The sequence below is a fragment of the Nipponia nippon genome, unplaced genomic scaffold, assembly GCF_047370975.1.
Source record: "Nipponia nippon isolate SJK-2023a ecotype South Korea unplaced genomic scaffold, ASM4737097v1 scaffold_5, whole genome shotgun sequence".
NCBI classification, from domain to species: domain Eukaryota; kingdom Metazoa; phylum Chordata; class Aves; order Pelecaniformes; family Threskiornithidae; genus Nipponia; species Nipponia nippon.
The window spans coordinates 42400393-42423331 of NW_028262369.1; the positions used below are offsets into that span (position 1 = coordinate 42400393).

At 39.2% G+C, this 22939-nt stretch overlaps 1 protein-coding gene across 2 annotated transcripts in view; it reads right to left on the bottom strand.

Moving 5' to 3' along the window:
* Positions 1-17799: 17799 nt before the first annotated feature.
* OLFM3 (olfactomedin 3) overlaps positions 17800-22939 on the bottom strand; it is a 69701-nt gene continuing 64561 nt past the window's right edge. For both annotated transcript variants that reach the window (XM_087731575.1, XM_009468295.2), the window contains exons 5-6: positions 21988-22094; positions 17800-20284 (exon numbers count right to left, since the gene is read on the bottom strand). In XM_087731575.1, coding sequence (XP_087587701.1) covers positions 19607-20284; positions 21988-22094 — 785 coding nt within the window. In that variant the 3' untranslated portion in view covers positions 17800-19606. The remainder of the gene's footprint in view (positions 20285-21987; positions 22095-22939) is intronic.

A 22939-nucleotide genomic window follows, 5' to 3' on the forward strand; every position in this document is an offset into this window, starting at 1 on the left:
GCAGATATTGCAACATATATGTACAGTGCTGCCAGAAAGGCAAAAGCAGAAGTCCTCAAGGACTTGCTGTGATGTAACCATATGCAGAAGGATCTTTTAGAAAACATCAGGCTTTTGAGTTTGTCAGCAGACTTGACAGGTATTATTCTTAATGGCTCTGAATTTTGAAAACACTTCAGATGCCTGTGAAAACAGACAACAGGTATCAGTCGAGACTATCCAAATAATATTTCAATCTCTCCCTTTTCTTCTAAATGTTGGTGAGGAGGGAACAGAATTGAAACTTCTGTTAATTTTGCATGGACTGCTTTTCTGTTATCTTTCAAACATGAATTGGATGAGTATTGAGCTTCTGTAATGCTCAATTAATTACTTTGTTTGGAAAACCTGGATATTAATTTCAATCTACATCTTAATAAGCATATGTATAGACAAAAATACACATTTGCAATTTACATTTGAGATGTCATCATTTAGTAAGTGAATTTGAAATACAGGTCAATGAAAGGTAACACGTGAATTGCCAGTAAGAATGAAGTCTATTCTCCTTTCTCAATTAGGGAATCAGAACATCAGATGTTCAGTTACTTATTTTATTAGAAAACTAACAGTGGAATGTTTTTCTGACAGTCCACTCAGGGGAAGAATTTCCATTGACTTATTATGGGATATAACTTTAACTTCCATCTGTTGCAAGAAAAACTTCTGTAAGAGACAGATAATTACAATAAACTATTTCCACAGGTCTGGTTCTGTAGATGAAAGATGATCTGTGTAGTATATCCCAAAAGTTAGTAAGTGTACACATGCTGTACAGCCACAGCTATGAAATGTAAATATAATTTCAATTCCCAGAAAACAGGTAGGCATTTTTGAAGTTTGCCACATATTTATTTTTAATCCATGCTTAACATCATGCTGTGTTTCACAGAGACTGCCAACATCTTCACACCATGTGATGAGGCATAATAAAATCTTTCACCATCTACAAAAAGTGCCTTTATCATGTAGAACCAGAGATGTGCACAGAGACTGACAGACCTACTCTAGTGACTGTAAATCAATGCTTAGCTGTAGGGAAGTAGGGAACAAAGAGTCTTTTAGAGTCTTTATTGATCTACTGAAATATGAGCGAAGAGATAATGATACAAAGCTCTGTATCATCCACTGTCTTCATGGGACAGGGGGAGCAAGAGGCAGTGTCTCTGGGAGGAGGTATGGCATGGCACGTATATGTGGATGGCTATTGTTCATTAATTTATCTGATCTGTTTTGCCTTTTGTAGCCCTCAGGTTCGATGTATAAATGGGAATTACAGTGAAGTGAAGGCAGCATTTATTTCCTCCTCTTTTATCCTCTTATTCCTTTCTTCTCTACAATGACATGGGAATTCCAGGTTGTAATATTTAGCATACGTGTATACTATTTCTCACTGTGTGTAAGGAAACCTGCCCTGGAGAGGCTAAGCATGGTTAGGGAAAACCAACAGGACTCAGAGTAGACTGGGGGTCATGAAGGAAGGGAGAATAGACGTTAACCTGCCTGATGTCTTCAGTTTGCTGTACGAGCACATGAGTGCAAAGCACTCCTTGTTCCATAGCTAAGGCAGATATTTATCCTCCTCTCGTTACTTTGCAGAAGGGAATTTTAAACTGCCTAAGTCTGTCGTGCACTCTATATCAAAGCACAGAAATGCAGGGGAGACACTATGCAGTTACAAAAAACCAAATTAGTTCTGGCAGACTGGAGTGCAGGAAAATCTGGTTAATTAGAAATGGATGTTGTTAGAGAAAACATTGATTGCGTCTGGTTTTATTCTGTTTTTTGTTTGGCACACAACATAGTAACTACTAGCTAGATTAAAAGGAAGCAAAGTAAACACTGCTAAATATTCCTTCTTGCAATTTGATCAGCATAATAATTTTATTCTCCATCACCAGATACTACATAGCTAAAGAACACTTATTTTTCAGTTATGTTTAGTATTTCATGGAGGGAAAAGTAAAGAATACAGCTTGTCTCTCTATCTACGCCTATAGATATTGTAAATTTCCCTTTTGTTTTTCCATAGATGAAAAGTGATAGTGACACCTTGACTTTTTAAAATAATTTGCATGGAATCTTCTAAAGAAAGCCAGGGATTTTAAGTGCATATAGCTACTGGCTCTTCTAGTTCGAAGAAGGGAAAAAAGCAACAAGGGAAAAGAATAGATACTGTAGGTGGCAGGTTTTTTCTGACTACTCTTAATACGTTGTTTTTTCTTCATGCTGTGACAGTTTAAACCTATGTATGGTTGTACTGTCAATGCAATATTTATCCATCATAAATGCTGTATAAAGGTCAGAATAGAAAAATGTCACAGCTTTAGGAAGGGAGGATTATAAACATTTATCTGAGCCTAAGTACTGGTGAAAAAAAAATACAGATTTGCTGTAGTCACAGCCAAAAATACTGTCAATTACAGTTTAACTATACATTTTGCTAAAGTAATTTCATTTAACCAGACACCTTGTAGAGTAAATTAGCTATGTTAATGGAATGCATAAAGTAATTACAGCTGATGATTTTACAGTGCACTGAAGTGAATGAATGGACTTCAGTATTAGTTAACCTTCACTGGACTTCTCATTTTATGAATATAATTGACATTACAGTGAACATTTAATCTATTTGTCGTATTTATCCCCATGATCAATGCTGTTCAAGGTATGGAACTTCTGGTTTTCATGTTTCTATCTATGATGCTTCCTGTAGCTACCAGCCATACTTCTCTGCTTCTCCAATGCTTGAAAAAGGCTTGAGTAAGTGCTAAGACATATTTGTCCTACATATCCAACATTTATCTGATAGTTGTAAGATTCTGCATTACTTCCTGGCAGAAGCTAGAGTAGGTAGAAGGATGGAGACAATTGCTTTAATTCAGAAAAAGGTGGTAGGCATTAAATGTTGGTAGCTTTTAACTGTAATACATCTCTGGGTGTTTTGTTCAGGTAGTGATTCCCCACATCATTGAATCCTGTGTTGTGTTACTTCTGGCTGTTGGGTATGGCAAGAAAATAACTTATCCACAGCCAACATGGGGTCCCTTCAGGTCTAAATCGAACGTGTTTGTGGTGCTATTTTGCAGCATGTATGATGCACAGTAATCAGAAGGTGTTAGCTCCCTGCAGTTTTCCTGTTGAGGGCAACGTAACTTTGTTTCGTTACGAGCTAGGCTTGGGTGTGGGGCTAGGAAGTACAGCTTACATTGAACTTGGCAAAAGCAAATTCTGTTCTTTGCTGCATCCTAGTCTTCATTGATTGGCTTTGAAATAGCCTGTAAACTATACAGTTTGCTGTATCTTATCACCTAATCATCTTATCAGCTGCTGCACTTTTGTTTTTTAGTAGTCTTATGAATTTGGAAACTGTTGAAGGAAATGGTCTAAAAGCAGGTCCACCTAGAACAGCGTAAGGCAAACTCGGGAAGGAGAGGGCTGCTCTTGATATCACACACACTGGCACATCTCTCTCTCCTTTCTTATTTAGTATTTTAGAGACTAAAGCTTCGTTTCCTTCAGGGTTTTAGCTCCAACAGCACATGCTATTGAATTATGTTTTCTAGGCTAAACAAATAATGTAGGTTTAAATTCAGGTCTGATGCTTCTATGCTGCTTGAATAATCTGATTTATTACTGTATGTGGTGTTCCTGTGTGGTACGATGTGCTCTCTTTCATTGTCGTTTTCAGTCATGTGTAATCTGAATTCCATAAAAGCACAAAAATCCACCATTTCTGTCTTATCAATACTGTCTTAAAAAGAAACTAAGAATCCCCCAAACATTAATTGAAAATACTTGTTGCTAGCAAATGTGAAGAAACTGGGAAAGTTTGTCTGAACCTAAATGTAGCCATATATAAAGGTAGAGCATTTGCAGTTGCTACAGTATGTAGGAAAAAGCTGTTAAAGTCAGCTGTCAAAATGAAACTGCAAAGGTACGTTAAAAAACATAAAATACGAAACTTTTAACTATGGGAAAGTCAACATAGAAAATGCCATAAGGAAATTCCTCAGAAAGCTGAAGACTTACACTGGAGTTTTTATATGTACATCCACAGAGATGTTTTTAATTTGCAGTCTCTGTGAACAAGGAATGTATTTGGCTCCAAATGTTTGTCTTTATTCATGTAGCAAAGGTAGACTGTTTGTGCAGCCACCATCACTGCATTACTGGAAACGAAATGCTCTTTCAGTATTGATACTGAATTGAATATTTTCTAAGGCCACTGGGTGAGCAACTATCCTTAGAGAGGAGAAAGAATAACAGCAAACCCAATATTTTCTTTCCAGAACCCCTGAAATCATCAGTGTGTGTAGCATGCAGTTAGCAGCACAAGTTCTGAAGCCGGTATCAGAGTGGAAAATAGCTAAATCAGAAAAAATTGCTCTAGGTGAGGTAAATGAACTTTCTCTGAGAATTTTCTGGCATTCTGATGGGCAATTTCCATGAAAGTATATTGAAGATCTCAAATCTTAATGAAACAAATGCAATATTTCAAAATATATATAAATTTCATGACATCTGAATATTGAGTCTGTCCCCCTCCGATTCTGAGAGGTGATGAGTAAATCTCGATCTGTTCTCTCTTCTACAGCCAACAGGGAATATTTTCTTGGTTCAGGATCTGTCCTGAGTGAGTACAGGTTTGGCTGGCTAAAGACAGTGAAGTATGCCAGGATTAGGCACACTCTTCCCTTTGGTCTTTGAGGGAGGGTATGGAAATAGTAATTAAGGTTTAAGTATTAAAGTAGGATGTGTAGGCACAGAGGCAGGACCTATGGGAAGATAATTTTAAGGCACCCATGTGCCTTAAAGGCACTCTCAAGGACTTAACTTGCTGTTAGTGTGAGCTATTACCAAGTTCGATTGTTGAGGAGCAGGGACAGAGAGTGAGTTAATCCATGTCTGGTCCCTGAAGTGGCATGCGAGTGACATGAATGGGCTAAGACCTCCTGGCAGAAAACGCTGACAAATGGGTTGTAAGAAGGGGTGCCAACAGTTTGTTGCTGGTAGTGTGGAAATGGACTCTTCCACTTACCGTGATGGAAGAATCCCTCCGGACACTTAAGTCAGTGACTTTTGCAGTTGGAAAGATAGCTCCTTGCCGCTTATCAACATGTGTCTACCAGTTCCTGTGCAATTCCCTATAAGCTGTTTGTGTTGTATCTAATTTCTGCCAACTGCTGCAATTGTTGGGTGAATGACATTCTTCATAAGGTTAAGAACTCCTGTTCATTTGTGATGGCAAAACAAATCTCTCTCCCTTACTTACATGAATTGAAATATGTTTGCACTAGTAGTTCAGAAGCAAGATATTAATCAGAAGTATCATAATATTCTACAAGTTAAATCTCTGTGTGGAAGAATGTTTGGGGTGAAAGTGTCTTTTCATGTTTGACCTGGAATTGTTTTAAAGCTATTGAAATATTTTTGTCTTGCATCTGCTTTCTTCTCCTTTCAAAAAAGTGTTTCGGAAGAAATCTCTCTCCCTGTTGGATAAGTTCATACCATCTAACAAAAAAAAAAATATACAGGTTCTTCACATACTTCTTTCTATGTGTTTATTGACATCTCTCATTTTCCACCAATGCTCAGAGTATTTTGGGGCAAATCTGATATAATCCCTCATTCTGTATTCCTGACCGTTATGCTACTAACATAGCAAGTTACCATAAGAAAAACGCTTATCTCCAGGAGTTTTTCTCATGGTTTGATCTTGCTAAAGTTCTTAAAGGTACTCATGTGATTTTAAATAGTATTGTCAGTAACCTCTTGATTTAGGGAGATTAAAACTAATTTTTAAACAATCGTCGTTATTTTGTTGCTAAAGAATGAGCCAAGAATGATAGCTGAGAGTTCTTTCACAAACATAATCCCTTATAGCATTCTTTCTATCTATTTATGCACAGAGCTGCTGATGACTGAATGGAAATAGGATATAGTGGGATTTAATATTCTCGGTAGAAAGGCTTAACTTAATATGCAAGTTCTAGTGGGAATTTTCTTTCCCAAAGATATTTTTATTAGCATTTAGATACTTTAAAGTGTACAAAACAGAGATCCAGCTCTCAAGCATAGAAAGCAAGTCCCATCAAAGTATTATTGTATTTAAATGTAGACCTTTCTAGAAGCTGCATACTAAACTCATGAAGATAAAATGTGGGCTTATTTCTTTTAAGGCTTTGAAGTGTCTGTTCTCTCTCTTGTTATTGACTGCGTTTCATACACTCTTTGAATTTATGCTTAATATAGTCCCAGTAAAACGGAATGAAATTATCCACAGCTGGGCAACGATAAAGAATGATGAAGTAACCATCAACTACTGGGCACTCATCCTCATACAGTCGGAGCCTCCTCCATATGATGTGTGTTTGTTATCAGCGGTGATCCTGAGAATGTCTTCCACTTTCCATGAGTGACAGATTTGATATAGCTGCTGCACCCTGGTGTGACAACGCAGATAGAAACTTAGCTGTAAAACCGACTAGTTATATAGGTTTATACTACCACAAGGTAGCTGTGAAGCTAGTGCACCATCTTTCCCCCCCAAAAAGCCTCAGTGGTTGTGAACAACACAACTGATATGGTCTAGCAACTTCAGCTTCTGTAACAAATCATTAGCCTGAGAAAACCTATTTAGTACCTCTGGAAATTATAGCTGAATGGTAGGATAGCATCTCAGACAGTATTGTTGTAAGTGAATACTGATGGAGGCATTCTGTAAAATTGAAAGAATGGAAGAATTTTTAGAATATTAATGCAGTAAAAGCTATGTCTGTCAGCTGAGTCAGTGAAACAGCAACAATCGGTTACTTAGTAGAGGTCTGGAGATTCTTGAAGATGGTTTACTGAGCCAGAAAATTGTCTAATAACGTGACTTGTTGTATAGGTGTTTTGTGTAAATTCATGGTTATCTGCTAAATTACATTCCGTGTAATTTTGTAAGAGAGTTTGAAAGGTATTTATTTCAGCCTTTTCTGCTGAAGTTAGGTGGATGGCCCTGGATCAATTAATCTAGAAAAATACTTCTTGAAGGAATGATAGCTATTTTAGAAAGAACTTGGATACCTCAGAGATATTCAGGAAGGCGAGGCTGGTGTCTTCATATATTCTCTTAGAAATATTTCTGTCCACGGCATTTAATATACCGTCTTGGAAGCTGAGTAGACAAAGAAAATATTCTCATAGGACTACTATTGCATCTTCAAGGATGAAAAGCAAGAAAGTACAATAACAATAATTGGGCTTCTCTCTCTGATAATAAAATTCAATGGAAATATGGAGGCCTCTAACTCTTGTATGTTTGTAAAATAAAAGGTGGCATTTAGGAAAGATGGCTGTTATTTACAAGCGTCATATATAGATACACCACGGTATGCACTGAAGTGAATAAACAGCCAGTTCTTGACTCATAAATATGTAGAAGTAAAGGTCAAGTTATCTGGTGGCTAATATCTGTCAAAATTATCTGGCTTGTATTTTTCCAAACTGTTTGGGTTTCTTTAAGCCATACCGAGACAGGCTGAATCCCCTCAGTATGCCTGAGGTTTGTTTTTCCTGTCGGATAGGCATCTCGGCAGGGCAGAGCCAGCCAGGAGAATCGCCAGTGTGGGGGACTGGTGGAATTCAGACAAGCCCTTTAACACTTCTCTCCTTACCCAAAAAGTTTTACTCAGCCAAATCCATCAGTAGCTCACCGTGATCTTCTCTGTAGCTGTTGTAACGTGCTTTTGTTTTAACCAAGGCAATTTTTAAACTTTATCTAAAATTTCTCCAAAATTGGGAGAGTCAGTTTGCTGCATCCTGCTGTTTGTAGTTGGTGCTTCTGTATTTCTTGCTTTAACATTTATATTCCATGTGCAATGTTAACTTTACTATATAGTCGAGATAGAGGTCTGGAAGGGTCTGTATTTTGTTACAATTCAATATCCAATTTTGTAATCATATTCTAAAATTATAGTGGATACTAAATCTTTCTTTTCTCTTTAACTTAATTTCTAATTCAAATCAATGAGTACTTCATTTTTCTACCTCACGAGACACTTTTGGCTATTTTTCCCGGTCTATGTGGGAATATCTATCTAGTTGTTTATCTCTCCCCCCCCCCCCCCCCCTTTTTTTTTTTACTTAACCCTAGATTATTCCATTTATCAGTTTTACAGCATACCCCACAAACAGTTGTATCAGCTCAAACAGGCTGTGAGTTGCAGCAGAGAGATGGAGACAGACAGGGAGAGAAAGATGGGAAGCTCTTTGACTGGATTTACTACTTCTGAAAATGGAATGTGAAACTATTCTCTTTGTAGAAACTCGTGCTTGCAGTCTTGATTCATGCCAAGTCTGTAACAGTCATTGACAAAACAGAAATCACTCTACAGTTTTTCCAATTAAGTTACTTATCCAATAAATCCCCAAAGTTAATGATTTTTCTGTTAAGGACAAATTGTTAAAAATTTATTAAATGCTGGTATCTTATATGTACTACCAAAAGACAGCCCAAAGTACCCATTGTTTAATATTATCTGCTTTTGAAAAGCACAAAGTCACGAAGGGTTATTCATGACAACTTTCGTAAATACATGTGACTTTCTAGATCAGTAATTCAATAAGCGCAGGAAAGTGCGAATCAATGGGACAATGTTTTGATGTTGACCTTTTTATGTTTCTTGAAGCATTGCTATGTGTATATTCAGTCTTTATAAATTTGAATGGAAGAATGCACCCAAAAGCCCTGATAAATGCTTTAGATCTAAATATGTCAGAGATTTGTGCAGTCAGAGTTTAAGGCTATCATGAATAATGTATCACCTAATCTGACCTGTCCTATTTCACAGACCATTACACTTCTCCAAAATTGACTCCAGTATGGGCTCCTTGTTGAGTCCGATAGTTTGGGATTGACTGAAGCAAGACTGAGGTGTAACTTCTGACAGTTCACACACACATAGCCAGCATCGCTGGGTACAGAAGTCTCCTCAGTCAGTTCTTTTACAACTCTTACTGATATTAAAATGTTTTCTCTTTAGAAGTGGTTCCTTAATGTCCCTTTTAAAATTAATGGACAGTATTGCTTATGTAAGAATGGAAATGGAAAACAGAGCATTTACTAAACTGATATCTAGTTCCTTGAAATCCTAAAGCTCCTTGTCTGTAACTTAGCGAAACACCTTGTAAAAGGGCTCAAAAACTTTACAGGAGTGGGTCCAGTAGTATCAGTGAATGATAATTCAGCTGATAATATTGATAGGTGGATTCAGACAAGACCATATCCAAACATGACAGTGGGGCCAATTTGTATGTCAATGTATGTAAATGTATGCTGATTTAAATGGGTTCCTTGGCAGGCCAGAAGAATCCCTATTTAGTAGCAGATGAGTAAGATATCCCAAAAGAATACAGATTAGAAAAAAGTTGTAAAAAAGCCTAATTAGCTTTTCTAGGCCTGCTGTAGCTGTCTGCCCATTTATCAAAATTTCTGTAATAAATCTCTCCCATCTCCCTCACCTAATTCCTGGGAGGCCAGGTGGCAAACATGGAAAAAAATGCCCTGTTCGTGAGCCTGTGCCACCAAGTGGACTAGCTGGGCAGTGGCGTGGAACTCGGCAAACGGCTTATGCTGTCAGACGGAAGCTGTTTACACTAAGATTGTTTTCTTACAAAGCTTGTGACACTGTACAGTTTGCTTGACTTTATTAAAAAGGTTCCTTTGGTTATTCAGGTGAGCAAAGGAGGAGCATTATGATTTTTCAGGAACATCTGCTGAGAGCTTTACAGTTTCCATAGGATGAACGTATTGCTGTTCGCACTGCACAGTGGTAGCTGCCTGGGCACTGGGGTCCATGGCTGTCCCCCTGTCTCTGGCAGGCTGCAGCCCCTGCATGGCATGACCAACTTTGTTCCAGGTAGAAGAAATACCTCCGTTTCAGGGAGTCTGAGTAACAAGGGGGTAGTTTTCTTACGTTGCGCGTTGCTGGATTTTTTTTCTGGATGTTATTGCTTCAGTCAGTGTGTAAGTGATTGTCTAGAGATACTATAGTCTCTCCAGGCATGGTCATAAATACCATGTAGAACTCGGGTACAGTCATGTATCTGTATTTACATCTGCATCTCTGTCTATATTATCTGTAAAATCAGTTCTGTGCTTTTTCTAAGTGCAACTTGGAAAGGAGAACATAAAACTGAAATTTATGTAGCTCTCTCATCCAGATGTATTTGATGCACTGTATATACTGATTTTTAATTTATATCTTTAATATAAGTATCATCTTACACTGTGGTGTAAAATATTTCTATTTCCATATATTTTCGTATTCTGTTTTAATATGGCAAATAAGCCGTGTTCCATGCTCCAGGATTTTCTGGTTATTTTTGTGAGCTGGTCGAATGACACAAATATCCATTTTCATATGGTACGTAAATATTGAATTTCATAATTATCTAGGCATATGTCATGCATATTTTGACATTCGGTAAATACTAATAAAATCAACTGAGTTGCTATTTATTTAGTATATTCTATTGAATAACTATAACTGAGTGCTATTAAGCTAGAGGATGTATTGTGAAACAGTCCACTGGGATAATTTTATTTTAATATGTTATATTTTACAGTGTTTATTGTCTTTCAGGTTAGGGGCTCTGCTGCATATGGTGTCATTTTTCTGTTCTGTAACATGATATTGCCATACTATTAGAATAACAGCATATTACCATTTGCTGTAAGAGTGCAGTTTAGTCTTTCACAGTGAAATTCATTCCTGGGCATAGGGCCAGGATGAGACCTGTGAATCTCCCAAGTCCTACTTCAGCTCTCAAGTCAGTGTAAAAGCATATAAAAATTGCCGTGTTTTCCTCCCTCATTTGGTCTGGTGAACAGAATTGCTTTTGTGTATACTTTGATGAGGTTTGTGCTCTGAAGTGAAGAGAGCTAGTCCAGAGATGCAAGAGCCTAACATATGTTTAGGTGGGTACGCGCTGTTCTTTCTGAGCGCGTATGTGCGGTACTGCGGATCCGTGCGGAGCTGTGCGAAGGGCTGTGCACGAGGTTACGCCCCAGCCCGTACGCTGCCCTGCCATGGGAGCATCTTGGGCTGGATAAAATGCTCTGCGCTGTGCCTACTCCTCTTCACGACCAAGTGTAGCTGGTAAAGTCTAGCAGTATTGGAGTTACTGTAAGTCAGTCTGTAGGAAAGGTAGACCTTTGCAGGTATGCAAAATACAGGCAGCATAAAAATAGTCCCATATTGCACCCTTCGGAGTCCTTCTTCATGAAGGGAAACAAAGTAACTCCTTGTAGAAGTGACTTTTTTTTCCTCAGAAATCATCGGAGGCAGTTATCCATGACAGGCATGCCATGATTATGAATTAACCAGCCACCTCTGCAATACATGAGACGGGTTAAAAATAACACCTTGCTAATGAACAAAGACCTCCTGACTAGGCTGAAAACAAAATAGGAAAAGCCATTAAAGAATCAGTGGTGTGGGGACTGAACTTTTGGACACAAATATTTGCGTCTGCAGGAGAGCTAATGAATGATACGCTGACTTGAGATATTGGAAATCTAACATCAGCTCCTGGCTGGCTGAAGCTGAGCTGTTCTCTGTCCAAACTGCTCAGCCTGAAGAATGAGATTTGTAAAAATTTCCTTTCTTTCCTGACGAGTGGGAAACTCTGTTAATTGGTGTCTGTAAATTGCCTTGCAGTGCTGAGGAGGTGGCTGCTACAGGGATGTCAGGTGGCGTGTGCTCTTTCTCCAGGAATGAGCTACTGTGAGAGCTGTAGGAATGAGTTAAAGCAGTTCTCCTGGGTGCTTTACTCCAAAAGGCACTTGTCTCGAAGTGCTACACTGACAGTGACGGTCCTGAGTAACCATTAATCTGTGATGTCCTTCAAGGTGACAGTAAGCCTGGTTTACCCAGATGAGGGAAGCCTAAATAAATGGCCTGTCTGCATGGTGTGACACAGACTTGGAGCTTAACTCAAAAGGCCTAAGTGCCTTTGACAGGATGCACACTCGATTACTCTGATGCCCGATCTCCTGGAGATGGAAGTGTTGCTGACCACCTTGAGGGTGTGATCCAGAAGGGGGAAATGGATGTCTAAACCTGCTCTGGACAAAGATGATTCTAATTTAATTTCTCACCGTTGCAGATATGAAAAAAAAAATTTCCTTAAAAATAAGTAAGTAAAAGGGAAGAAAGTTATCTTGAATCTGTTTTAAATTATTTCTGTAGAGCAACCCGTGATATACAGTCAGTAGTGCTTGTAGGCAGTTTTATGGGCATGCTAGAGCTAAATTTTACATAACTGGGAAAATAAATTTAGGCCTTCTCCAGATGAAGCTTGCTGTGCTACAAATCTTCTGTGCAGTTTGAGTTCTGTCTGAACAGCCCTTCATTAAAATTCACACTGCAAGATGAGAGGGGTTGGGGCAGGTTTAGGTGAAGATCAACAAGATTAGAACAAACAAAAGAAAAAAAAAACGTGAAGAAAAGTAATCTGGAGTTGTTTGTACATGTGGCTAATACGGTGTGAGGGAAAACTATGGGAATGCCTTGAGGAAGCTTAAGAAAATCAAAGGAGTAACAAAATTCAGTAATACAATATGGTACATTGCTTTCAGATTACTTTAAAACAACAACTTTGCTGTATAAGTATTTTCTTCTCCAAATGTTTTTCATGCTGTCACCTTTCAAACCAACTTAATGTATAACTACATAAATCATGTATAGCAATTGACACCTATTTGCACAAAAATCCATTTTCCATATTCTCACAGAAACTCAAAGCAGTGAGACTCGAAGCTAACAGTTCTTTGGCGTAGAAGAGTTCTCATCTATGTACACCAGATCACATTGCCTTAGATTGGGAATGAATGGTTGCAGGTTGACTGCACTTACTTAAGCAGCCCAGCTTGGACTCAGGCCTGTGCATCTGCAGGAGGGAGCAGCATCCATGGGTTACCAACATGGAAGTACTCCATTCCTTCTGGCTGCAGGTAGTTGCCCAGTACCCTGTTCTGGATCCCTGTCTCTCTCTCCTCCACCTCCTCATGAGCTGGCTGGGGTAGTAGCACTCACTAGAAACCTAAAGAAGCTATTCTCTCCACAGGGACCAGACAGGAGTGGAGAATATTGGGAAGTACTCTTTACAGAAGTCTGAAATTAGTGGCTTCTTTGATGCTTCAGTGTCTTGTGTTAACAGTAAATGTTTTCATCTTAAAGGGCTCCAAACCATTTATGTTAAAAACAAAACAAAACAAAAGGACATGGAATCAAACCTAGTATAGAGTAAAATATACAGCAATCACTTTAATCAATTTATAAATGCCACTGTAAGTGCAGTTTTAGTATCGTGAGTTCTTTTGAACGAAGAACAAAAATAATCTTAAATGATACAACGCATATAAAGCTACAGATAACTGTACCTGCCAGTAGGACCTTTGAGTGTAACAATGCTTGAAGATACGTGACCTGTCTGTAAATAAGCAGTTGCAGCAATGTGGAGGCCCTTGTGAGCTCATTTGGACTCTTTCAATGGAAAGCTGTAAGTGCGTGTACCCCAGCACGATTACCAGAGCCAGAAGAGTCTTTGGGTTACCTTTAGGGGCACCACGTTAGGAACATAATTTCCGCTGTGAAATGGATAGGGCTTAAAATACTGAGGTGGTGCAAAAGCTTAGAAAAACTGTTGGTGAGGAAGATTTCGTTAGCTTCAGAAAGATGCAACGGTCTGCTGCCGGCTTCGATGTAGGCTGTCTGAGGGGGTATTGACTGCGTTTTCTGCTGGGAGCAAATGTTGGGAATATCTGCTCAGGGTGCGGAGCCTACAGCATGAAGCAATATGAGCACTGTACTGTGTCACTGCAGGCTGAAGTAATAAACGAAGTATTTCTGACCCAGTGGATTCTTACTGTTCATGTTCACCATAAGAACTGTGTAAATATGAATTCAAGCTTCTGTATAAAAAGCACAGTAAAATGGATTGTGTTTTGAGATGCCAAATCTGACCAGTTAGCTGTCATTTTCATGTGTCTTCATATACTTTTCTGTGCTGCCATGGTATATCAGTTGCACAGTTTTCAGGGAAAATGGGACTTCTGTACTGTGGACTCAAAGGTGGAGGCAGAATGCAGCTGATGTAAATATTATCTGCGTTTATAGTGGGCCGTGTTTAAAACTCTGCTACTTTTAAAACAAAATCCTGAAGAAGCTTTGTTTCACTTAGACTGCTGAAATGTTTCTGTGATATATTTTAATTGAGTGGTCTGAAGCAGTAGGTACGGGCAAACTCCACAGCCTCTGCTGCTGATGCTCAGCTGGAAAGCTGTCTATGAGTCTAGCAGAAATTTCTGATTCTAAAGAAAATGTGAGTTTTCTTCCCTCCCTCCATTTCAGAGATAGAGACAAATATCCTTAGCCTTTAAGAGGCTGAACACTTCTATGAGAAGCTTGTGCAACTCCCGTTGATATAAAATCAATCAGCATGATTTGTATTTTTATAGTGAGGATTTCCTCCATGTGGTGGTTTCAGAGGAAATAGAGTTTTGATATCTGGGGCCAATCTCTACATTTATGAATAATCCCCGCTGACTTGAATGAGAGCTGCAGAAAGCATGCGTCCCTTGTGTTCATCGCCCTTGCGACTTGTCTGACACAATGTGTGCTACTCATGCCAGAGGCCTCTGAGGAACAAGAAAGAGATGTGGAAGGCTGGAAGTTGTCTTGAAATACTTACTAAACACACTGATTGACAGCAACTGAAAGTCTACAGGAGTTCACAGATAATAAGAGTGGTAATTAATCATAATACCAGAATAATCAGGTGGATGATCTGTTTGCACTTTGGAGAAAACCCCTGCACATCTCAGTTTTGTGAATCTGTGATCATAGCTATTGCGTCAATGTAGTATGTCCGTTTTCTAGAGCCCAGCAAAAGCCATACTGCACAAAAAGTTATTTTTTGTGTAGTCTCCAGAACTTGGTGCTGGGTAACTCTGCGTCTCCTCAGTTTCCTAGTAGAATGTAGAAACCCCAGTAATAATGATCTTTGCATAATCTAAATGGTCTGTTTTCTGTGAGAGGAATAACCTTATTCTAGGATTAGCATATAGTTAATTTATGTGCTTGTATGTTGATGTGCATGTATATGGTCGTGTGTGGGAGAAGCACTGAGGAAAGCTCAGCTTAGAAAATGGGCTTTGCTTTTTGTTTTGGCAATAAGATGGTCTCTGTTGGTGGGGAAGTGAGTTTCAGGACTTGGCTCTATGATCTGTGGAAGTTATTCTTTGCATGCTTGAGTCCTTTTGAGTGTGAGCTTCTGGTGGGATGCAGTTGTTACGGGATGTCGTGGAGCAGGAGTCGGTCTCCTCGGAACTAGTGCTGAGGGGAGCTTGTCAGCACAACGGGCTGAGGCGCAGCTCTGTCCCAAAGCCCTGCAGCTGCAGCCCTCGTCAGCCGCTTGTGGAAAAGATGCCCGAATGCTCAACGTTGCTTCCCGAATGCCAAGGATGCAGAGTAAGATTCGCAGCAGGGAATGCTTGGATGATTTGTAGGAAGATACACGCCCACCTGGATGATTTCCAAAGACGTTTTGACTGGCATGAAAGTTAGTAGGAACCAAGACTGTTCCCTGGCAATTCTTGAACTGGAAAAGGATAAAATTTTACCAGATGAATAATTTGCTGTGAATGGCTTGTTCATCTCTACTCCAGTGTTTTCTAAGCAATTGTTTATTATGACAAATTACCAGGTAACATATTTATTCAGGCTGTGTCATGAAACAAAGATCCCGTGTTCCTTTGCTGTGGATCCAGCCTGCTGAGCTGAGTGACAGCTAGCACCCCTGAGCTTGTCTGGAAATGAATATTCTCAGATATAAGCAATCTGTGATTAAAGCATTGTATCACTCTGTCTTATTCAGCTATTTTCCTTTAATTTTTCAGATTGAATACTGTCTTTTGCTAGCAGTGACTACAGTGCTGAGTAGGCTCCACAGAGTCACTGTGCTGGTGGTCTGCTTAGCGCACTGTGGCAGATAGGGCAGGCTGAACAGCCGGTGTGCGTAACAATAGATTTGGTAGTTACTCACTGGAAAAAGGTGCCAGAAGGGACTATAAAAGATTATTACTGTTCAGGAAGCTTTCTCTGGGGAGGTTTTTCTACCCATTTTGTCGTGGGGAATGGTTAGCCTGTTCCAGGGAGAAAGCCGTGGGCTTTGTGGTGTGCATCGCGCGCGTTCCGTAGGCTCCCTCAGGAGAGGCATGCCTGGTGGATTGGCAGGCTGGTGTTCCTGCGCTAGATTTGTGGTTGTGTGCATCCCTCTCTTCTGGCAGCACAGCTTTGTGAAATTTAAGAATTCTCTTTTGGGTGCAGGAATGACGTGGTCCTTTTACATGTTTATTCCTTGAAGCAGGAGGTCACTAAGATATTAAAATAGGCTCTACAATTACATTTCTAATGTTTAAAGAGAGATTTTTTTTTTTTTTTTCCCTTCTGGTATCAGTACCTTCTCATAACAAACAGCCTACGCTTCAACTATAAGAATAAAACTTTACTTGCTGATATGTAGGTTGCTGTTATATTATGAAAATTTTCTGCTTGTGCTGCTCAATTATGAAGGCAAAGCTTGTAACACAAATTTGCTTATATGAGGCACGGTGTTTTCAGCCTTTTGGGAATATGACTGGAATTTCCAATTTGGAAAAGACAGGTGATCAACACTGATTCACAGAAAAATGAACACTCCTTAGCGGGAAGCAGTGCTACTTACTTGATAATGTCTCACCAGGTTTTGTTGTATTGATGCTGTGCAAGCTGTTATTTCATGTTTAAAGGTATTGGAATCCAACCCATTGCTAGTAATTTAGAACAGCAGGATTTATCTAGGTATGACTTCTGTGGTTTAGCACAGTAGCTTCATCAGTAAGACAAATCACCCTTCAGAGGCGCCTTTCCTACCCCTCTTATCCACCCATCTCCAGCACCCTGTAATAGTGTCTCTTTCTTTCTTTCCTTCCTTTGACTAATAGGAGTCTGTTACCCTTTAAGTGGCTAAATGGCATGGAAATCAGGTGAGATTAATCCTACTGTAAGAACTGTTATCAGCTTGTACTAACGCGTGCATGCTAGTAACACAGTATGAAATTCTTATAAAACAATATGGTAGTAACCATTTTTTTTTCAGATGAAGTGATCCTCATGTCATGACTATTAGTCTAGTTTATGATGATAGAGTAGGAAGAAGTTTAATTTCTCCATCTAATGACTAATGTTTTTGAGTGCTGTATTTGTGAAAAAGTTCTATTTTGTTGAAGTTACTCTGTGTTGGGGAGAGGTTAGGGTTTGTTTTAGGGCTTTTGATAAAAATCTGAACATACTTCATTTTCATAAAACATTCCTATATGACATAAAATACCTTTTTAAATGAGTAGTCGTATGTATTTTCACGTGTCACAGAGGAGGTTTCACTGTCAATACAGGAAAGCCGGTTACAGGAGTGAAGTGGTTTAATTTGTCTGTTTAGCTGAACTCAGCATCTCCAAGTCCTGTGTAACTGATGGTGAGGGATAACAGCTATCATTTCAGCTAGGCAGGAGGGGGGAAACGGAGGCAGGAAAGTAACTTTTCTCTGGTCATGTTGTAATGTAGTTTATTGGTTTTTCCCCCTTTATCAGTTCTTGAAACCAAATTAGTAGTTTTCTGTTTTGTACCCAGTATGAAAAATAAGGCAATTTGTTGTTCAGCTTCATGTGGGCTTATATCGTAAAGCAGACTTGTAAATGCATATAGACATATGTATTTATAATAATGAAAACATTCATGAGGCTTAAGGTGGTCTCAGCTGGTATGTTGGAAGAATCAGCAAATCAAATGTCTTCAAAATAGATCTGGCAAAATGTCAGTGCATTTAATTTTTTTTTTTTCTTGTTCTTAAACAGGAACATTTTTGTAAATGTTCTTGCTTTTCTATGAGCCCAATTTCAAAGGGTTTAAAGAGGAGAATCTCGGATTTTGTGAGGAACACAGCTTTCGCACAAATTTTCAGATACTGTCTTTTTGCATTATGTGATAGTCCAGCTTAATAAAAAGTCTTATACTAGTTCTTAATGTTAGCTTCTTTCCAAAAATATCCCCCCCAATTTTCTAATGAAACAGTGTAGCAAGCCACATAGCTTTCAGAAATATTTGTTTCTTAAAGGCATCAGTTTTGACTGCAAGTAACAATACTACTGCTAGCAAACCCCAGACCTCTTTGCAAGAGGTTGGCCTCAGTATGGTGGCTGTTTTTTAGCAAGGGCAAGCAATATGGTGGCTACCAGGTGCCACACTGATCATTTAGGCTTTGAAACTTTTCCTTTGTATTTTCTCCCTGATTAACTGTCGTCCCAGAGAAGAGCTTTGTCAATAGATAAATGCTCTTCTATTATGAGTAAGACGACAGGCAGACTAAGGAAAGCAACTTGACTTCTAACACTGCTCCTCACTGCCCCAGAACAGCGCAAATAGGGGAGGCACTCTCACGTTCGGGCTGGAGGCATGGGAAGCAGCCCGCTTTCAGATTCTCTCCTGTAAAGCCCAGATCAGGGAGTGTGCATAAACAAGGGAAATAAAATGGTGGAAGGAAAGAGAGTAGGAGAAACAGAGGCTGAGAGAGAGAAGCCAGCAGCATAAGATAAAAATTGGGCAGGGCAAATAGTTGTAAACGTGGGACTGGTATGAGGCTTCAAAGTTGCAAATTTGCCAGTAAGAACCAATGGTGAGTAAGAAGAGGTCTACCAAGGAAAGCTGAGAATAGGGATCACGCACCTGAGAAACTATTGGTCTTTCTCAGAAATAACAACCTTTTCTCAGATTTTTACCACTTTCAATTGACCCATAGCCAGAACTGCAATTAAGCTTCAATGTATTTTATAAAAAATAGTACTTGGTTTACTTTCACATAAGTGAAGAGGTACAATTGCACAATGGTGGTTACAATGGTAGAAATACATACTGTCGATAAAATGTTTGCAAGAGATTTAAAAACATACTGTACAGCACCACATCTGAAATCGGGTGATGGCAAAATGAATCATACTCCATGTCCAAGTAAATTAAATTCCTAAATCTTTCTTTTGGAATAAATAAAAAAATACAATGTGCAATATGTGTCTGACACTACCAAAATATTTCCTGAAGTTGAGCAATAAAGTAAAAACAAAAATGAGGTAAAAAAAGACATTCATGCATTTAAGCCACCATTAGTCTCTGACTCTAAAATAAGGCAGATCATAATCTTTTTAAAACTGTCTTTAGCCACTTAAATCCTCTTTAGTGCTTTTCAAGACAAGGTCTTGACAGACCTTGTAGAATCGTGAATTAAGATGCTTTTATTTCCATCAGGTCATTTTTGACAGGCTCAGCCATATTTGAAATGCATTATATGGTAGAAAATGTTGCTTTTCCTTAATGAAAAAAGACATGTAAATTAAAAGGAACTGAGAGAGGTGGATGCTTTAGAGTTTTTCACAAATGACACTGCTTTGAGGGAGGGAAGTGAGGGAAAGGGAAGGGAAAGAAAATTATGTGTCATCTTCAGTTTTAATGACATGGAAAAGGGTGACGTTAAACAGGACTTGATGTCCGTTATTCCAGGCATAGAGAGCTCTATCTCTTGCATTGTAGTCAAGCATGGATATATGAAAATACTGATTATGGAAAGGAATGTCTGTATACTCGTAAGTGGAGGTTTTTGTGGAATAAGAATAGTAGACCTTGGCTCCTGTTAAGTGAGAGTTAGTAACATACAAGGTGCCACAGATCATGAAGGATTCTCCAGCGCTTCTCTTTGGGTAGCCTGTGCTCCAGCTCTTCAGCACCTCCAGTGTATCCTGGTTTAGCTGGCTGATGACAATGTTGCCTGCATTCTGGTTGGTGGCATACACAGCCCATAGCCCAATTTCATCTGCCATCAGGTCAATATCAGAAAAGCCACCCCAGGTGTAAGGGTAGACATTGTGAAAGCCAGCATACTCAAGGCTACGCTGTGCAAGCACCCGCCCAGTGTCAAAGCTGTATTTGATGATGATGTTGCTCTGATACTTGTTGAAATAGAGGGAGCCATTGTAGACAACATGGTTGGTTCCTGCCCATTTGAATGGAAGGTTGTATGTCCTTGATTCAGCCCCACTGACAAAGTCTGCAATTGATTTATATTCACGGACAATTTTATTGTTAGTGTAACTATCCATGTACCAGACCTGGAAAGAAAACAAAGATTGGGAGTAAACACCTGGAACACAATCTGTGGTCCATGATCATGATATGGCATGATGCATACATTGCAGAAAAAGAAGGAAAAAATGTTTTAGGCGTGCAGCAGGCTATCAAAGTACAGTACGGTCCACGTTCCTGTTACGAAAGCATGAGGAACTCTTGAATTTCTGAATCAAAACTTACCTATGCAGGTGAACTCTCAAGAAGACTGTTACTAACTACAGTGTCTACATTTTCAGAGCAATTTAATTTTAGATTATTGAGTGTTTGGGTCTCTGCTATATGGGGCTTGCTTAAAGATATTTCCAGAGACTAATAATCAAAGCAAGAGATGGGAAATGGCATGTGAGCTAAGCTCAGATTTATGCTTAGAAATAGATTTGGTTGAATTTTCTTCAGCTGAACCTCTAATCGGTGAAAAACAGCATATTCTTAGTAAAGAAACCAAATATAACAGCAATGAGACCAGTAAAGTTTAGGAACCATTTTTTCCCTTAAAACAAAAGAAAACAAAATCAATACTTTTTTTTCAATGTTCTGTATGCCAGCTTCCATTCCCCCATTTTTTCCTTCATGCATTTTGCCTTTTCTCCTTTTAGTTTGTCAGAGGACAAATCAAATCCTGACTGACAAAAGAACATAATTTCTGGAGATGTTTTGTGTGCCAATTTCAAAACTGGCATTAACAAAACATTTGTATAAACGCGAGTTCAGCCTCTCCATCTTCCTATCACTTGAGACGCTCTGAGGGATGTGGATTGTTCTAATTTGCTTGCACACGGGTAGGCTTTGTGTTGCTCTAAGAGGGTGGCGGAGGAGGGAACATGGAAGCTGCCTGGGGAGGGGGCCGCAGCGGGGAGCGAGTGCTGGCGGAGGCGAGGGCCCATGGGGATGGTTCTGGAGCAGCCACGGGCTCTCTGCGGTGGCAGAAGAAGCTTCCTCAGGACAAGACGGGGCTGAGCAGAGTTTGCTGCTGTCCTAAAGGTAAATGAGATTCCTGGGGTCGGTAGTAAACCTGCACGGACACAGTGGGCAGAGGAGAGCTGCACGCAAATCTTTAGCTATTACTATTTGTATGTTGCCTTTTCTATTGCCTTTGTTTTTTTCTGTATTCAAAAAATGAACCTTCTGGGTCTCATACAAATGAAACCTAGTGTTTTGACTTTAATAGCCCTTTGATGGAGGGAGCACCTCCTCAAAGCTGTGGCCAATTTGAGATCCTATTGCAGATCCAAACAAGAACATAACTTGGATCCGAGGTGGCAAATGATCTGAATGCAGCTTATATTGGGCCTAATCCTGCAAATTTTGACTGTGCTGCATTATGGTTTATGCTCTTGGGTAAAAATGTTGATGTTCATGTTATATTACTTGGGTTCTTGAAGACCCAAGCTCAATTAAATATGGTAGGAAGAAAAAAATCGTGCAGTCGGTTCAGATAGGTGTATGCCATCCCTGAAACAGTTGAAGGAAATGGCACAAAGGTGCTTAGCTAACTTTTGTCTTTGGATATTTTTACACAAACGCTGTTGCTATTTCTCTGAAGACGTTTAACAGTGAAAATGATGGAAGTAGAATAAACATGTTTGTGAGTGTAACCTCCTAGGGGGAAAATATCTTTTTAAAGATTAAAATAAAGCAAGTAAAACTCCAGAAGGACACAAAGATATTCAGTGCCTTAACATACTCGGTTATTTTTCTCTGATGCTAATGGATCTGTCATCCAGGCTCCAAATCGGGTTCCGGATATCTTGACTGTAATGGGGCCTGTAATTTTCATCAATTTGCCACATGCTGAAATTAGAAAAACAAATGCATTAATGCAAATAATTACACAACTCTCCTTGACATCAGTCAGAGCACAAGACAAACTAAATAGTGGCTCCAGGGGATTCAGGCTTATGTTGAAGATGGATTGTCATCTTCACCACATGAACTTTTCCGTAGCGAGCAGTAATATAAATGTGTAAAAATATACAAATAAAAATTTATTTGTGTATATTTTTGTTTTTTTATATTTTTAAAGCACAGTTACATTTTCTGGGCGTAAAGAAAAATACAACCTAGTAAAATATCTTCTGAGCTGCAGTGAGTAACATTTAATAATAAATGAGAAGACGACATAAACCCCCCTCACTTTTGCCTTCAGAAAGGTCAGTGCAAGGCTAGGATTGATGGATGTTTCGGTTTTCCATTGACCAGGGTAACAAGGAGGTTAAGGGCAGACAGGAAAAAATGAGCTTGTACACAAAACGTATTGCTGTCCACAGATGCCTGTGTCTGTCTGCCCTGTGGTTACACACACAGAGCTGTTCCAGTACTAGGGGCCTGTCTGAAGTTAAGAAAGCGAATATGAGAATTACTCAGCAACCTTGGCTGTATCGGCTGGCTTCTAATCCATTAGGCTGTCTCATATTAGGCTGTCTGGGAGGAAATAATGAGAGTCGATATGATCTTGGATGCTGACCTTCCTAACAATCCAAAAATCTATACTTTAGGGGACATTAATAACGTACCTATTAGCAACAAGCCCCTGGTGGAATTCATATGTTTACCAAGAGGCTTAATATCATGTAGTGGTGTGTAGGAGATTACGTGAAATAGCATGCTTATGAAGAAAGGATGTTCCATAAGAATGT